The 17,905-nt window shown below is 32.1% G+C and overlaps 1 protein-coding gene and 1 long non-coding RNA gene across 2 annotated transcripts; one reads left to right on the forward strand and one right to left on the reverse strand.

Annotated features, from left to right (window-relative positions):
• Nucleotides 1–6,268: 6,268 nt before the first annotated feature.
• Nucleotides 6,269–7,390, forward strand: LOC108218200 (uncharacterized). The gene is made up of 2 exons (XR_001806310.2): nucleotides 6,269–6,902; nucleotides 7,012–7,390. It is a non-coding gene; the product is annotated as an uncharacterized LOC108218200 (long non-coding RNA).
• A 6,378-nt stretch (nucleotides 7,391–13,768) lies between these two features.
• On the reverse strand, nucleotides 13,769–15,630 carry LOC108217901 (putative UPF0481 protein At3g02645). The gene has a single exon (XM_017390806.2). The coding sequence runs from the start codon at nucleotides 15,571–15,573 to the stop codon at nucleotides 13,858–13,860; it is 1,716 nt and encodes a 571-aa protein (XP_017246295.1). The 5' UTR covers nucleotides 15,574–15,630; the 3' UTR covers nucleotides 13,769–13,857.
• Nucleotides 15,631–17,905: the final 2,275 nt, after the last annotated feature.

The raw sequence follows: 17,905 nt of genomic DNA on the forward strand, positions 1-17,905 counted from the left end.
TACCGTTAAACTACCAATTAACTGATTAAACTGAATTCACCGGCCATTCCGGTTACCGATGTGCTTAACAATTTTTTTTCTCAAATTGGAGTTGTGATCTTTAGCATAGGATGCAAAGAATGAAATGGAGAAAAAAAATGAAAATTTTAAACATTTGCCCATAACATAACGTAAATTTCATTTTATTCTTTTTAAATTCATTCACCCAACCAAACACAACATTAGAGTATACAGAAAATCCTTCCTCGATATTTTCACCAAGTATGGTTGAAAATTAAACTGATTATTAAGAAAGAAGTCCGACCATTTAAAACTGATTTATATTTTATATAGCATTAGTTTCAGCAGATATACATGGATTAATTTTTGTCTCCATGAAAGATCATTCCATTTAATTATCAATAACATTAAAGTTGATTATAGGAGTATAAAAGGAGAAACGGTACTCCGCAAATATGACAAATATTTTAACTTTCAGTTGAAATAATTGCCAACTATTTTGACGTTGTGCTACTTCTACTCCATTTCTAGTAGCAACACACGGTGAGTAATAACTGGTCAATTTGTGATTGATTAATCAAATACTCCCCGAGTCCCCAAAGTAGTTAGGTTATTTTGGGAACCAGAGTTTGACATGTATTTTTAATGTTTTTTAGAAAATATTGTTTTGTAATTTTTTTAATAAAAAATTGATATTTGAATTTTTATACACAAAAAAAATCTCAAAAATAAGTTACGAAATTATGGGGCCGTTTGGGTTAATTTAAAAGAAGTGACTTTTTGCTTATAGTAAAAAAGTGGAGTAGAAGTAAGAAGTAAATAAGTTAATAAAGTGTTTGGAAAAGAAGCAGAAGTGTGAGAGAGCAGTTAGCATTCTCAGCTTCTTAAAAGTGCTTCTACTTCTTTACACAAACGGGTCAAGAGAAGCAGAAACCAGAAACAACTTCTGCTTCTCTCAACCAAACATGTCCTATGATTTATAAGAATATTAAAATGCTTGTCGAGTAGAAAAAAACAGTAAGAATGAGAATTACTGAGGGAGTACATCTTGCCGGATTGTGGTCAGAAGATTCAATTTTTAAAATTGATTTAGACTTGTCATTGATGTATTGATGTTTAGGCGTACCCGATGAGAAAAAGAGAGGAAGGAAGTGGACACCGAACACCACCTAGTATAATTATTAACGGTTTGGCTAGTGTGTGCCCATGGGCACATGCTAAGCGCGGAAATTTTTGTATTTGGGGGATTTTGATTGGTGTGGTTGGTGTATTTGCAGGGGGTCCACCATTATCATGAGATAGGAGCCAATCAAAATGATCCAAGCACAAAATTTTCCGCGCTTAGCATGTGCCCATGGACACACCATAAAAAAATCGAATTATTAAACAGTAAATTAACGAAAATAATTGGTGGTAGTACAGGTGCCGTGTATTCAAAGCACCAATGATTGTATAGGTTAGATTAAGGTGAAGTTGCATTCATTCGTATCTTATACCAAACGTCATTTTAAACTTAGTTTTCGGAATATAAAACATAATTACAAAAAGTCATTACGTGGAGGCTGTACAAATTTCTGATTCATAAATCGGACGCGATTATATCCTGTTTTTATTTTTTAACTATAAAATATTTTAATATGCAAACTTTATTATTGAAGATACGAAAATATTTGGATATCCTAAGTACAAACACAAAATATTACTTTATATAAAATATTAAAACTGGTCATATATAAGTAATACTAATTGAAAGAAGATATAATATTTTAATAATACTTTTTCTTCAAAAAAAATATATTTTAATAATACTGATAAAATACCTTCTCATGATACTTAAAAGCATAATTTGAACTTTATGGAAAACACATTAAAAAATAAAACAGAACGAGATCGAATATCGAGTGTAATTATTAAATTCATTCTAAATTTTAAATTATATATTAACATATTTTAACAAGATAAATAATATTATTAGATCATTACGTACATAAATAATTTGCAGAAGCAATCCGTGATACTCCAGTAAGCTAAAGCCAGAAATAGTAGTGGATTGGACGCAAAACAAAACGATAAACACGTTTTCGATTATCTGATATAACATACTAACATCAGATCCGTAAAAATTACAATTATTGCAGCTTAAATATTACATCTTGCTTACATAAACAAATAGATACTGCTCCCCTGTATCATACTTATCCTAAGAAATATTAAATTTTTTAAAGAAGCTTTTTGAATATAATAAAATTGTTGTCAACAAATATTAAGCCTTTCGCGCGCGGGAGTAAACTTAAATGATCAATTACGGTGTGTAATGTCGTTTTATTCCTACAAAGGGCTACTTCACTGATTCACAGTACGTAAACGGCAGTTTATAAATTTATATATTTGGGCCGCGTGTTTATATTGATATAATACTTAATAAATACCCTCTCCGTCCCAAAATGTATGAGCTGGTTTGACTTTCACGGAGATTAAGAAAAAGGTAGTAAGTTTAGTTGAAAAGTGTGTAAGATGGTGAGACCTATTAATATTTAATAATAGGTTTGAGATAGTGGAGGAAAGTAGTGGGTGTAATAGTGTTTATATTATTATATAATGGAGATAGCGGAAGAAAGTAGTGGGTGTAATAGTGCAAAGTGGTGTTAAAAAATAGTAAGTATGAAAGGTTCATTCTTTTTGGGACGTCCCAAAAATGAATAAGGATCATTTAAAATGGGACATATGGAGTAGATTTTTGTGACATCAAACATGATAGACAACGATATTTACACCATGCATCATTGACATTACTGTTGCATATTCTGAATCACTAGCCAACCAGGTGTAATAAAATTTAAAGGAAAAAAAGATCTTGATTGGTCTTGGCTTCTTAATAATTATTTGATATGCATGTCGTCATGTGGATAAGCTGAAGATGTCAAGTCTAATTTTTTAGCTAAGCCAGAAATTGCTCTATTTTTTACATTATTAAACACGATGGCATGGACAGTTCTACGTGGTTTCGGCTCTTCGTTACGTCCAGTAAATTATTAACCATAATCGTACCAACTTCCGACCTTGTCAAAAATTATTTGAGTGACGAAACGTAATTTATATGCACTGGTCCAAAAATATCACAAAAACATATACTCCCTCCGTCCATTTTAATTGACACTTATTCCTTCTTGGGAAGTCCCAAAAAAAATAACCTATTATACTTACTATTTTTGAACACTACTTTTAACTATTACACTCACTACTTCTTCCCCTATCTCTATTTTATAATAATATAAAAACTATTACACCCACTACTTTCCTCCACTATCTCAAATCTATTATTAAAATTTTGATGGGTCCCATCACTTTACCAACTTTTCAACTAATTTAATTTCTTTTACTACCTTTTTTCTTAATCTCCGTGAAAGTCAAAGCATATCAATATTTTTGGGACGGAGAGAGTATAATCTATGATGAAATATAAAGTATAGGATCTATAAGTGACCTCCTCTAACATTTTAAGATTTTAGAGTAACTAATTTTTTGACATGGTATCAGAACGAGGTTATTGAACGATCTACGATTATAAAATTATTGAACGATTTTGGAATAACTAAATACCTACTATTATCTGGATGGGTTCTTAACAAACTAAGACGATTAATACCGATATCTAGAATAATATTTATAAAGAGGCATCAAATTATATATATGTGTGCGCGCGCGTGTTATATAATATATATTTATGAATATATTTATATATATATATAATTGCATTTGACCATTCATATTTGTACATATTATGTATTTGTAATTTTTATGTATATTTACATAAATGTCATGATCAAGAGTATGTATGTAGAAAAAGTACCGGAACTATCATTTAGAAAATTCGGTTAATATCAAATTCATCCGTAATTTAATTTTAATATATAAAATTTTAAAATTTAGTTCCATGTTTATTATCAAATTTCAGATTGCAGTTGAAATGCGAAGGAACATGATGCAAGCAAGGAGTAACCCTGTAATTGCTACATGCACCTCTTACCTAACAGAGTAACAGTTGGTTAGGAGACTAAGATAGAAAGAGCCTAGCTAGATATGAATGGCACCAAATGAAGACACAAATGTTAGGGAGAGGTGCAGGTTGTAACTGGTGGAGAAATAAAGGACCCAATCATAATCTTGCCTACCGTATTCATGTAATGCTCAATCCCTTGTCCTCCCTAATTTTATCATCCACCTGCTCGGCAAATTGAAACATGGCCTTGTTTTTTTCTTTAGGCCCTTTAGCTATGTCACTCACAAGCTCCCGTTCAATTATTTGACTGCATATGCTAATATTTACGTCCAATTAATGTTCATGTATATCTCTCTAACATTATATCAGATATTCGTACCGGTGGAATCAGAGATTGTTTTAGCAATTTCACTCTAACAAATAGACAATACAAAACTATGGAAGGGTATCTACTAAATTTGAGGTTATTACACTTTGTACTCCTAAATTTTGGATCATTAGCAGATGAATATCCACATTTGAAACATGGCAGTTCGTACCCCAAAATTTGTATTAACTTCCAGTTTATAACTCTGTCTCACCACTCCGTTAAAGCAGCCGTTAATTTTAACTGTTTGAGAGGTAACAGTGTGTATATTAGTTTCTAACAGTTATTTTAGCCCCTGTGACCGCTCGAAGTTTATTTATTATATTTTGAAATTATTTCTAAACACACACAATGATGTAAAAAAATAAATATGTATTTAGATTTAGAATCTGAAAATTATTTAAAATTTGGGACTTCTGTAAAAAAGTATGTATTATTATTTTAAAAAAAATATGTATTTAGAATTAGAATATGAAAATTTATTTTAAATTTATTTACATCGTGGTGTGTGTTCAGAAATAATTTCAAAATATAATACATAAACTTTGAGGGGTTAGAGGGGGGAAAGTAGCTGTTAGGCCATCTCCAGCAGTTGTGATCCAAAAATCCAAATTTGGATCACCAACTGATCCAAATTTTGATCCAAATTTCTGACCAACTCCAGCAGCGTGATTCAAATTCTGATCCAAATTACTTTTTGTAATATAAATATTAAACTATATAATCTTAAATTTAATTTTTAATCATTATTAACTACTTATATTATATTTAATTAATTAATTAAATATTTTTTTTAAACATCGATCAAAGTATCTCAAAACCAAGGAAATGAAGATGAAGCTCAAGGATCTCAAAATAATACGAATAGCTACGAATAATATTTTGATTATCTTGAAGGAAACAGAAATAATCTGTTCGACTAAATCAAAAATTTATATTTATCGTACTGTTTTCTAATCGTTTTCCGGTATTGTAATTTTATTTTATACATTTTATATGCTTATAATTTTATGCATGTAATGTACACTTTTTTTTTAATTTCAATGAAATTTGCTTTCCTATTATTGTAAGTTTTTACTAAAACATTAATTTTATTTATTATTAATTATAAATTATTATTAATTAAATATTAATAATCACAAATTAATTTTAAGTCCGATAAACGAAACATATAGAAATAACAAAATCATTATTTTATAATAAAGTAGGTGATCCAAATTTGGATCAGTGAACAGTGCCCAACCGGATTTGACATTCATTATCGGTATGTTAAACAGATATTCGAGTAAATTCAGAATTCATCATTGAATTGCAATCAAGCAGGTTATGAGATACTTGCAAGGAAAAAAAGATTACATGCTCGTTTACCAGAAAACGAAAATTTTGGGGATCATTTGGTATTCTGATTCTGATCTTGTTGTTGGATGTATAGCACGAGAAAATGTACTTCTGGTTCCCGTGGCGAGGGTGACCATAGTTATCTTTGTATATTATAATTGTGGATCATGTATTGTAATAATACTTTAGATTGAATCATATGTTAATGATCAACCCCCTGAACTTATGGGGCAAGTATTTGTAATATAAGACAGGATAACGGAGTTGGAGTTGCGGCCAGGATCCACAGAATGTGGGTCTGGCGTGACATATGCAACCCCATTCGGACGCATGTGATCACTTTCTTTTCCCATTTTCACTTAAAATTTCAAAAATTTATTTAGGTGAAATAAGATGACCTATATATTTGAGAAATAATAAATAATGTATTCGTAAAATGAGCAATCCTAGTTTTAGGTAGTAAAATTCAACACATACAGATTGGAAAAAATTAAGAATCTAGTTTGTGAGTTTTAAATTTAGGGTAAGGTCAGGCACAAGAAAATAATACCATAAAAACTGGGTCGGGTAAAATCGAAATACTTCAAACTAATCTGAAATATGGACACAGGAACACACACACACATAAGCACCTTAGGCCCAGTGATACAAGGCCCATTCACAAGTGTATATAAAGGATGATAGTCTACCCTATTCATTATACAAACCCTATGAACCACAGATCCGCCGCTTTTGTTCTTTTTCCTCCCATTTTCTCTTGTTTTGTTTCTCCGGTTGTTCCTTCTTCTCCTCTATTTCTCTTCGGCAAGCCTTGAACATACATATTATTTCTTTGTTTAGCTTACACATATATATATTTATCTTATATACATATCTCAGAAGTTTAATTGAATTTGTATATATATCATACGCTTGATTTCGCTTGATTTGGGGGTTTTAAAAAACAGTGCTTATATGATTTTTTACGGTTGTGTTTTGATGAAAATGTTCAGGTTTATGTGGTTATTATGGCTTTTACTCACGAAAATAGAATGATGGTGATTTTCAGATAGGACCGGGGCGACATGAGTTATTTACCTGATATTGCGGTTCTTTGTCATAATTTAGCTATTATAATTATCTATTTATTGCATGTTTTTGGTAAACAATGAAGATGATACTCCAAAAAATATCAGATGAAGTCAGGCTGCCAAGCAGGTAATATTCTTGTATGCTGATTATATTCATGTTACTGGAGGAAGGTGTAGGAAAAAGTGAATTTTGAGGAGACTTGCAGAAATAAATCTCACTTTAAATGTCAATGTAGAAGAATTGTGTGGCGAAACTGATGGATCAGATGATGAGGACGATGGAGAAGAAAATGACAAAGATGATGACGATGTAGGCGATATATGGGGATGGATCTGCAAATGACAGAGATGATGAGGTCGGTTCAGATGATGGAGATGACTCTACCTAGTTGATCCTTTGTTATGTCGAATTAACTTAGCAATTATCTAGCTCCATCTAGTAGACCAAGTCTTTTGTTTAAATTATGCCTTGACCTTATAATGGCTTATTTAAGTATGCGACCTAGATTGGAATATGTCTAGTCTCTATTGTCACGGTCATGGTACCGCTTTTGGATTGTTGGCTACTTGATGCTAATTGGAATTCTGAATAGACAATTGAAATTTTTGGCTATATATGCCTGGCTATTTGTATTTGCAGCAATGACCTTTTCATTTTTTTTAAAAAAATTTGTTGCTATTGTATCGAAATCTGTTGCAAAAAATGTATAAAAATATTGCAATATGGGCGAAAACATTGCTATATCTTGGTTAAAATTCATTGCAATTGGTCTAATATTTGTTGCCTTAAAGACATTCAAATGATACAAAGTTAAGCTAATGCATTACAAGAAATGCGTTGCTGTAGACAAACATTTGTTACTATATCGATTTATTCCAATAAACTAATTTCATTGCTGTATGGGGATATATTTGTTGCTAAATCCACCAATTGCAACGCGGTCAGATGCAACACCAAAATTTTGCATTTTTATTGCTATAGGACCTATTGCAACAAATGTAGCACATAGGGCAATGTTTGCTCCGCGTTGCTATAAGCAATCTGTGGTGTAGTGGCACAAGTATCTAACAAAATCATTATTTTATAATAAAGTAGGTGATCCAAATTTGGATCAGTGAACAGTGCTGATCCAAATATGGATCAGTACTATTCACAAATCCAAAATTGGATCACTTTTTGGATCACTGTTGTAGCAGAATTTGGGGTAATCTGCCCCAAATTTGGATCTTTGGATCACTGCTGGGTTTGCCCTTAGAAACTAATATACACTGTTACCTCTCAAACAGTTAAAGTTAATGGCTGTTTTTAACGGAGTGGTTGGCCAGAATTACAAACTGAAAACTAATACAAATTCTGAGGTACGAACTGCCACATTAAAAAGTATGAGTACTTATTTGCTAATGACCTAAAGTCTAGGGGTACAAAGTGCAATAATCTCACTAAATTATAATAACATACCAATAATTAGTACTTCCTCCGTCCACCAGGTAGTTTACGCTCACTGTTTGTACGTATTTTGAGACTTTTATAAAAGATAGTTCAATAATTTTTTTTTAAATTTATTTTTTTTCTGAATAAAAGTTTAGACATCAAACTTTTATTCAGGATTTTTTTTATAAAAAAAACATTATAGAAATATAGTTTATAGGAGCATTAAAATGCGTGCCAAAAAGTAACGTAATGAATCTGGCGGGACGGAGGGAGTAGTTTGGTTATATTTTTTTGTAGTTAATTTATAAATCCTAATTTTATTATAGAAAAGTATAAGAAAACAAAATATATACTGACCGTGTCTATTCCTATGTTAATTTCTACTCAAACACATTAGGAAACATAATCCCTCACTTAACCAACCCATCTATATATATATATATATATATATATATATATATATATATATATATATATATATATATATATATATATATATTATTTTACCCATATAACTATTCATACCAATTTAAATGATGTTTGACTTTTTGACACGTATATTGAGGTGTAAAAAAACAATATCTACACTCAATAAAAAAATTCAATTCTTATATCGAATAAAAGTTCAGATTCTAAAATTTCATTTGATATAAATTTTATAAAGAATAATTATGTTTAGATGTGATGTTTTTAACACCTTAAAATATGTGTAAAAAAAAATCAAAATGAGTTAGAATGGGACGGATGGAGTATCTCTTTTAGCTTAAGATATTTAATTATTTGGATGGTGTGCTTTGTCTCTTGGTGATATTGGCATGTTTGTTTTAACGAATCAACTCCTACTTTTTTTGACCCGTTTGTGTAAAAAAGTAGAAACACTTTTATGAATTTAAGAATACTAACTTTTCTCTCAGACCCAGAGCTTTTACTTTTTTTCCAAATAATTTATTAACTTATTTATTTCTCACTTCTAATCTATTTTTTACTTTAAAACAGGAAATCACTTTTTTTAAAGTTGCCCAAACGACCTCATCATCTACTGTATACATCACAGAAGGATCAAAATACGCGGCAGAGCTGATTGTGCTTTGTGTGTGTGTGTCTCGTATATTTCGTGTCCATTGTCTAATCTGATGGGGTCTATTTTTAGGTCATTGAAAGGATCAATATATTTCTCTTAATGATAGTAGTATTTACAATTTGTGATTTCACTCGTAGCATGTTCATCAAAAAAAATCTTACTATAACATTAGTAATTAGTACTCCCTCCGTCTCTCCCATTTCTTTAAACTTTCCTTTTTGAGGTGTCCCATCCAATTTTTTACATTTCAAAACTTACCAAATATAGTTAATGGGTCCCGGCACTTCTCCACTTTTCTTTCTTTTTCACACTACTTTTACTCCACTATCTTCTTTTTATACATTAAAAATCAATGGGTCTCACCACTTCACCAATTTTCTTCCTCTTTTCCACTACTTTATACATATTTCTTAACCTCCGTGTCCAACCCATTTGATAAGAAATGGGAGGTACGGAGGGAGTATTATGACATGATTTGATGTTTGTAAAATTGTGCATTTGCGGCCAATACTAATTGTGAATGGACTTTGTTATATACAGATAGCATCTTGAACTCTTTATAGTTCTGATTATCCCAATCAGCCCAGTAGCATCTGTTAAAAATATTAGCCCATTGGGCCTTTCATGAGGCTGAATGTTGAAATTATCTGTATATGGATAGCCCAATCATACATTTGTAGGACACTCACAAATTTTATAACAGTGAAGTCAAGCTCCTTTTAAATAGGATTTATATGTTCATACCTTTCTTCTAATAGTTAAAGCAATCTTGGCTAACCTTTTAGACGAGACATAAATTGTATGCCTCCAATAGTTTGGAGTATAAATAGTTAACTTCTCAGTTAACTTAGAATCCTCGTCATTTCTAAACCCATAGATTCCGTTTCAGACAATTCCCAGTTGAGGTCTATGGTCTCAGCACTTCCTTTTAGCTTATCATGCTTAGGGCTATTAAGGAAACAAATATTTATTGAATTGTTCGGTATTCAAATTCGTTTAATATTATTCGTGTTCGTCTGTTAACAAATACAAATACGAATTCAAATCTTAAAAAATATTCAGTTTGTTAACAAATACAAATTCGAATAGATAAATATTTGTATTCGTTATTCGCTCAATTATTCGGATATTATATATATATATATATATATATATATATATATATATATATATATATATAGGGATAGGATCAAATAATTTTTTTTTTAAGTTACAAACTTACAAACTTTTTTTTATTCTTTCATCGTGTTAATCCTTAGTTATAGAAAGTATCCATGTTGAAAATTCTTCAAAAAACATCACAATTTTTAAAAATAACGCATAAATAAATCGTGATTTCAACACATTTATAACTGGGGTTCAACATCGGGTGTAGAACACTAATTATCATTGTGTTGAATATATCTATAAAGATGCTTAAACTATATCTCTGGGGTTTGGGTGAGGTCTAGAAACATAAATATCAGTTATATAATACGTTTAACTTAGTTCGTACATTGAAAAATCAGTTTATGTACTTTTTCAACACAATTTTAATCGATGTTCAACAAAATATGTTAAAAAAATGTTGAACTCAAATTATATATGTGTTGAACGTATAAAGTTTGTAAGTTTGTAAGTTTGTACCAGAACCCACCCATATATATATATATATATATATATATATATATATATATATATATATATATATATTATTTTATATTATATATAAAAATATGATATAAAATAATATATCACTTGTCATAATATTTCTTTTAGGAGGATGAAGAGTCAGGGGAGGTTCTGTCGCATGATCTTGGAATTAATTAAGGCATATCAAATTTTTACATTTAGTTGTAATTTGAATTTTATTTTTTTTTGGGTTGGATGACTGTAGTATCTGTACTTTATAATTTGCTTGAATTGGTGAAGTTCATAACTTTTGTCAAGGTCCAGCACTTTAGTTATTTAGTTTCATTTTTTTAAATGAGTACTTTAAACGAATATGAATAATTTGTGAATTTAACCGAATCCGAATACAAAAACAAATAATTATTCGGATAATAAATGAATACAAATCCGAATATATATACTTAAAACGAATACAAATATGAAAATTAAAATATTCGCTTCGAATTCGTTTCGTTAACAACCCTAATTATTTATTCATGCTTGTCATTGCTCTTACCAAATCATTTATATTCATACTTTTAGCTCACAATATCTATTTCTCTTGAATATGCTCTTAATGAGGTAAAACACATACATTTTAATTTCTAAAGATTTATATCGAGAAAATACTTGATGCGCAAAATTAGATACAAACTTTTCCAAAATGACATGTTAAATTTTACTAGAATGACTCTGTGTATTCATATAAATAACATCACCTCAATTATCATTATAAAATTTTGTAACTAATTCTAGTCGAGCTTCTCGGTCTGTCATTATACCTCAGTAAGTAGAAATAATTACAGTTCCCTTGTGCACCGCTTCGTTCAGATACAAGTGATTGATCGATACATGAAATATTTAGACTAAATTCGTATCTCAGAAAGATGCAAATTGCTCTAAATGAAAGATAGGTGGCTGCAGCTTGGCTAATCACACCAGGACAAAAAAATAAATGTTTTGCACAATGTCTGTAAAGCCAATAAACACATTATCACAAAACTGGCCAGCAATGTAAGAATTCTAAATAAATTATAAAGTTTATTTCACTTTGTAACCCCATACTTTGATCAATTAGCAAATCAGACCCACATTTTGAAACGTGTCATTTTATAACTTTAAGTTTCATTTTGCTTTTAGTTTGTAACCCGGGCCCACTAATCCGTTAAAAATGAATGTTACCGTCAAGTGATTAAGTGTAATCATAAAAATGAATGCTGCTGATTCTTGTGGGATGCATCAAGATGATGAATATTGTAATTAATATTATAGTAGTAGACTAATAAAAGCCATTTCTACATTATCACCGGCCTTTGCTTTCTCTTCATATTTAATTCAAAGTAAGAAGCCAAATAAACACCTCAACATAACATGATATCATTAAACTCCCCCTTAAACTTTCATCAAATTCCAAAATTCAACACACAAAAATACTACAATGGGCTACAATAATATTTCATCATATATAACCATTTAACCAAATACAAATGACAAACACGAAAGTTGAACAAAGAAAGAGAAGAGAGTGACTTGGGCTTTTTACTCTTTTGGGCAACAATAATATTTGATGCGAAAGCGAAGGCCGGTGATAATATAGAAATGGCTTTCATTAGTGTACTACTATAATATTAATTACAATATTCATCATCTTGATGCATCCGACAAGAATCAGCAGCGGCCATTCATTTCTATGATTATATTTAATCACTTGACGGTAACGTTCATTTTTAACATATTAGTGGGCCCGGGTTACAAACCGAAAGCAAAATGAAACTTAGGGTTACAAAGTGTCACGTTTCAAAGTGTGGGATCTTATTTGCTAATTGGCCAAAGTGTGAGGTTACAAAGTGCAATAAGCTCTAGATTATATATGCAACTCTTAATGCATTTCTCAGCCTTAACCTTATACCTTCCATTATAATACTTGTTCAAATCTGCAACCACCTTGTCGAAGAGCGACACTTTATTCAATTTCACTGCCCTACTCATCCCATTCCATAAATTTGCTGCTTCTGCGTCGCTCTTCAAACAGTTAACAATAATACCCCTCTGCCCCTGAAGCTTTACATCAGCCTCATTAAAGAACTTCATGATGCGATTTTCTGTTTCCTCATTATTGATAGGTTTTACGTCTTTTTCCATTTCAACGCAAGAGTTCTACTTGAAATGTAGGGAAGACCTTAGGCATCATGAGGCGGTAAAAATATCAAGAACATGAGCAGATTCTTTGATAAGATTCTTTGGTAATTCTTCTAGTATTTTGAAGGGATATAGCTCTTTGGATAAGCCCTTTAACATCAAAAGCAATGTGGCATCAGTTGCATTTAAGGATCCCAACTCAAAATGGAGCATTTTCCTTGCTAGAAAGTTAAACAAAGGAATTTGATTCTTCATGATTCTTCTGGCTGCAGCTATTTTGTACCTTTCCATCTCATAAACCTCTTGACGCCAATGATGGTAAGGGCCTAATGCAACTTGTCGCGAAGTGTATGCATCAGGATTTGTAAATTTCAGGGTTGTCGGAAAACTAGAAATACTACTGCAATTTCATTAGCATTTCCTTCAAACTCTTCTGTATTCCTAACTCGAATCACCCCCTCATGTTCATCAAATTTCCGGCTTTTGTTTGTGGAATATTGTGAGTAAATGAAGAAAACGACATGTTATAACTCTAAGACAATCAGGGTTCCTGTTCTGTTCAAACAGGATCTAACTTCTGAGCATAACACTAGTGAAAATGCAGAGATGGCCTCTATCCATAATCTGAAACTGAATTACATACAAAACAAAACTAATGCTTTCAATATTCGAAACCAAATGTTCTTAGATGTACACTAAATACATGTTCATTAAACAATAAACCAAAAACATCAAACAATAAATACATGTTAATTAAACAAATTTGCAGGAGTATAAAGATCAAGGCTGTGTAGAATCCGGGGTGGCATACTGGCGAATCACACGAGAACAAGTATAAACAGAGCAGAAGGTTTGTAAAGCCAATAGACCAAGGATCAATATACAGGCCAGCACTGTGAGAATCCTCCAAGAACCATAAATGTAACTCCTGATGCATTTCTCAGCTTTAACCTTCCACCTCCCATTGTAATACTTGTTAACATCCTCAACAACCTTGTCTAAGAAGGGCACTTTTGTCAATTTCACTGACCTGCTCATCCCATTCCACATATCTGCTGCTTCCTCATCACTCTTCAAACGGTTCAAAATGATCCCCTTTTCTCTGAGAAGCTTAACATCATCCTTAGTATCCACAATGCCATTCATAAGTTCCGTGTAACGAGAAAAAATCAATGGCCCTGATGCATGACAAGATTCATATGCCACCATGTTTCTCATGATAATACCTGCATTGACATCTAGGTTCACTCTAGGCAGACTTAAGGTACGTGTCTTCACGTCGAAATTTGTGCTACAAATTCCTCCATCCGTGGGCACCAAGATCACTCCGGCTTGGGATAACACTGTGACTGAAGGGATCGTGAGCTCCTCAATCAGTGGAGGGCGACTGACGTCGTCTTCAGCCTTCCCATCTTCTTTTTCGTGTCTCATAAATATCTTTTCAATAGGCTCTTTTAGCATGTTGAGTATGGGAAGTTTTGTGATGATTGTCCATGGCATCTTGAGTAGCAATTTCAGAGGCTTAGAGCTCAATATTGCCTTGAGAAAACGTACCGGATGTATATTCAGATTCGACAGGGTTGCAAACATCGAATTGAAAAACTTTATGACACGATTATTTGTTTCTTCATCAATTGTAATTTCTTCCTCCTTTTCATTTCCACCATAAAAATCTTCATCCTCAGTGACTTGAGATTTTTCGAAGTCTTTAGGCATCAGCAGGCGGTAAAAGAAATCAAGAATATGAACAGAGTCATGGATCAGGATCTTTGGTAAGTTTTCGGGTGTTTTCAGTGGATACAGCTCTATTGAAAAGCCCTTCAGCATTGCTAGCAAAGTGTCATCAGCTGCATCCACCGATCCCAGTTCAAACTCGAGCATCTTCCTCAGTAGAAACAGAGGAACCTGATTCTCAAGCATCAAGATATCTCTCATGATCTCAATATGAGATGACTTTCTCTCTGCAGCATCAAGAACACTCAATGTCAGTCTTGATTTAGACCTGCTCAACAACATGCCTTCTTTCATCGCGTAGCCCTCAAGAAACTCGAGCAAGAAAGGCACATCGATCGCCATCATCCATGTCAAAGTCTCAGTACTTACAGTGAGGTACTTATGGTAACAAGCCCTGATCTTTGGCTCCAGCTTATGAAACTGATCAACTATTTCCTGAAAGGCCTTAAAGCATTTAACATGCCTCATGGTTCTCCTAGCCGCCGCGATTTTGTGCCTTTCCATCTCGTAAAGCTCCTGGCGCCAGTGATGGTAAGGGCCTAATGCAACTTGCTGAGGAGTATAGGCTTCAGGACATGTGAAAACCAGAGTTGAAGGAACAGAGTAAATGCAAACAGGGCTTTCTGAATTATCTTCTTCCTCGAACTCTTCCTCGAGGGTTTTTCGAATCTGGATCACCCATCCTTGTTCATTGACAGTGAAGATTTTGTTTGCAGGGGTAGTTTGAGTAGGAGAAGTGAATGAAGAATTAGACTTGGACATGTCTGATGAATTGTGGGAACAATGAGAATGCTGATTTTCTTGTATTGTTGTGCTATGCTACAACCTTAATATAGAGACTACGTGAAAGTATATTTTGCGAGATCTACCGTCTGGTATAAAATTATAATTTTCTAAAAAAATTGCGATCAAATAAAATTTATAATCAGATATGCAAGATACCCGCAAAAATTTAGATAGTATTCTCTCCATCCGTTCTTTACGCTACTTTTTGATGCGCATTTTGAGGTTACTACAAAGTACAGTTCCATAATGTTTTTTTTAAAACAATTTCTAGAAAAGAGTTTGACGTTTAAACTTTTATTTAAAAAAATTAATTTAAAAAAAGTTATTGAACTATACTTTACAAGAGTCTCAAAATGTGTGCAAACAACAAACGTAAACAATCTGGTGGGACGGAGGGAGTAGAACTCATACTCGAAAATAACAAAAATCTGGTGGGACGGAGGGAGTAGAACTCATACTCGAAAATAACAAAAATCTGGTGGGACGGAGGGAGTAGAACTCATACTCGAAAATAACAAAAAAAATGTGAAAATAAAAAATGTTTGGAATAAGATAAATTTTAAAATTTTTAGATAATAAAACTAGTACTCCAAATGTGGAAGTTTGGTTTTAGTGTTGTCTTGAATTGTACAATGTGCATAATTGCACAACGGTGTGGGCATATAAATAATATATTATAATATTATTTAAAGTATCATTGACAAGGATAAGAAAATTTTTAATGTGAAAAAAATAATTTATCTACATGTCTATACCTAATTGATATCGAAGTCATAGGAATAATATATACATGCATGTTACATGTGTGTATCACAAGTAAACGCTTGTATTTTCATGCAAGCACTGTGAAGAGAATAAAGGAAGGGAAGGTCTTTAGTATGTACGTAGACTTTTGCTCTTATAAAAAGTTAAAGTCTTTCTAATCCTTATCCAAAATGAAGACTTTAATCAGACTGTTTTGGTTTAACCGTTTAAGCTTACAATTAGTCCATTATCCTTTGCTAGGTATAAATCATATTGTATGTCTACCAAAATTGTGTTAATATTCTCAAAATTTTAATATCGCCGAGTTTATAGTTATTTATTCATACCATACCATACGATGCTATATGTACTTAGTATATCCCGCTTAGGGCAGAATCTAAGGAGGTAAATCCCTGCGCGAGATACTGTTTCCGTGAAGACCCCGACTTAGTGCACGATAAATAAAATAGTGTGTGATACAATATGAATATAATACTTTAGTCCCGGCCTTCTTCACATGGGACTTACTTAAACATTCCCCATGGTCAGTGCAAAGTCCCGGACACACTAACCTCCAATAAACAGACTCATAGTATGCACATGACATAGGATTTCAAATACTGAACCAGGAACTTCAGACGATCCTGTCTCCCTCTGATCCCTGTACGTAACCAATTATTAATTTGAACGGGACAAATATAAATTTGTATTATATTTGATTACTTTAATTTTTAGTGTCGCCTCTGTCCTAAATAGTGGGGGTTCTTGTTTTCACAGTTAAATTATTTGCAACCTGAACAATTATTGCTGCAGAAAACTCAGCTTAGTTCAGGCTGTCATATTCCGTTCTTTTGATCTTGCTATCATCATCATGATTCTGTAATGCATTTTTCTCCGATGTACATAAAATATTTGATACTTCTTCCATGTGCTAATCTTATACTCCCTCCGTCCCCTCCAATTCTTTACCCTTTCCTTTTTGGGGTGTTTCATCCAATTCTTTATGTTTCAAAACTTACCCAAAATAGTCAATGGGTCCCACCACTTCTTCACTTTTCTTTCCTTTTCACACTACTTTTACTCCACTATCTTCTTTTTATACATTAAAAATCAATGGGTCTCACCACTTCACCCACTTTTCCTTCTCTTTTCCACTACTTTATACATATTTCTTAACCTCCGTGCCCAACCCAAACGATAAGAAATGGGAGGGACGGAGGGAGTATTTGTTTTTCATTTTGACTAACATATGCCTCCAATTTTTATCTTAAACTGAATTAAGAATATTTTTATTATTATTTAATTAACAAAAATACAACCCCTTCAAAAATAAAAAAATTTAATAGGTTTTAGATATTTAATCTTAAAATAATTTAACATTAAATTTTAAGGAGTTACGATTAAATGGGTCACTGAATTAAACTAAATATATCGGCTAAATAGCGCAATTCAATTCGGAATCATTCAACTCACTCATTTATTTGACTCCATATATAATTAATGATTGACTAACAGCAACACAAGAAAAACAGCTGATTTCGATTGTCAAATTATGTGATCAAAA

Source organism: Daucus carota, chromosome 4 (genome assembly GCF_001625215.2).
Source record: "Daucus carota subsp. sativus chromosome 4, DH1 v3.0, whole genome shotgun sequence".
NCBI lineage: Eukaryota > Viridiplantae > Streptophyta > Magnoliopsida > Apiales > Apiaceae > Daucus > Daucus carota.

Bases quoted from the DNA above. Each gene is read 5' to 3' on its own strand.
- LOC108217901 (XM_017390806.2), bottom strand. From the start codon at position 15,573: ATGTCCAAGTCTAATTCTTCATTCACTTCTCCTACTCAAACTACCCCT.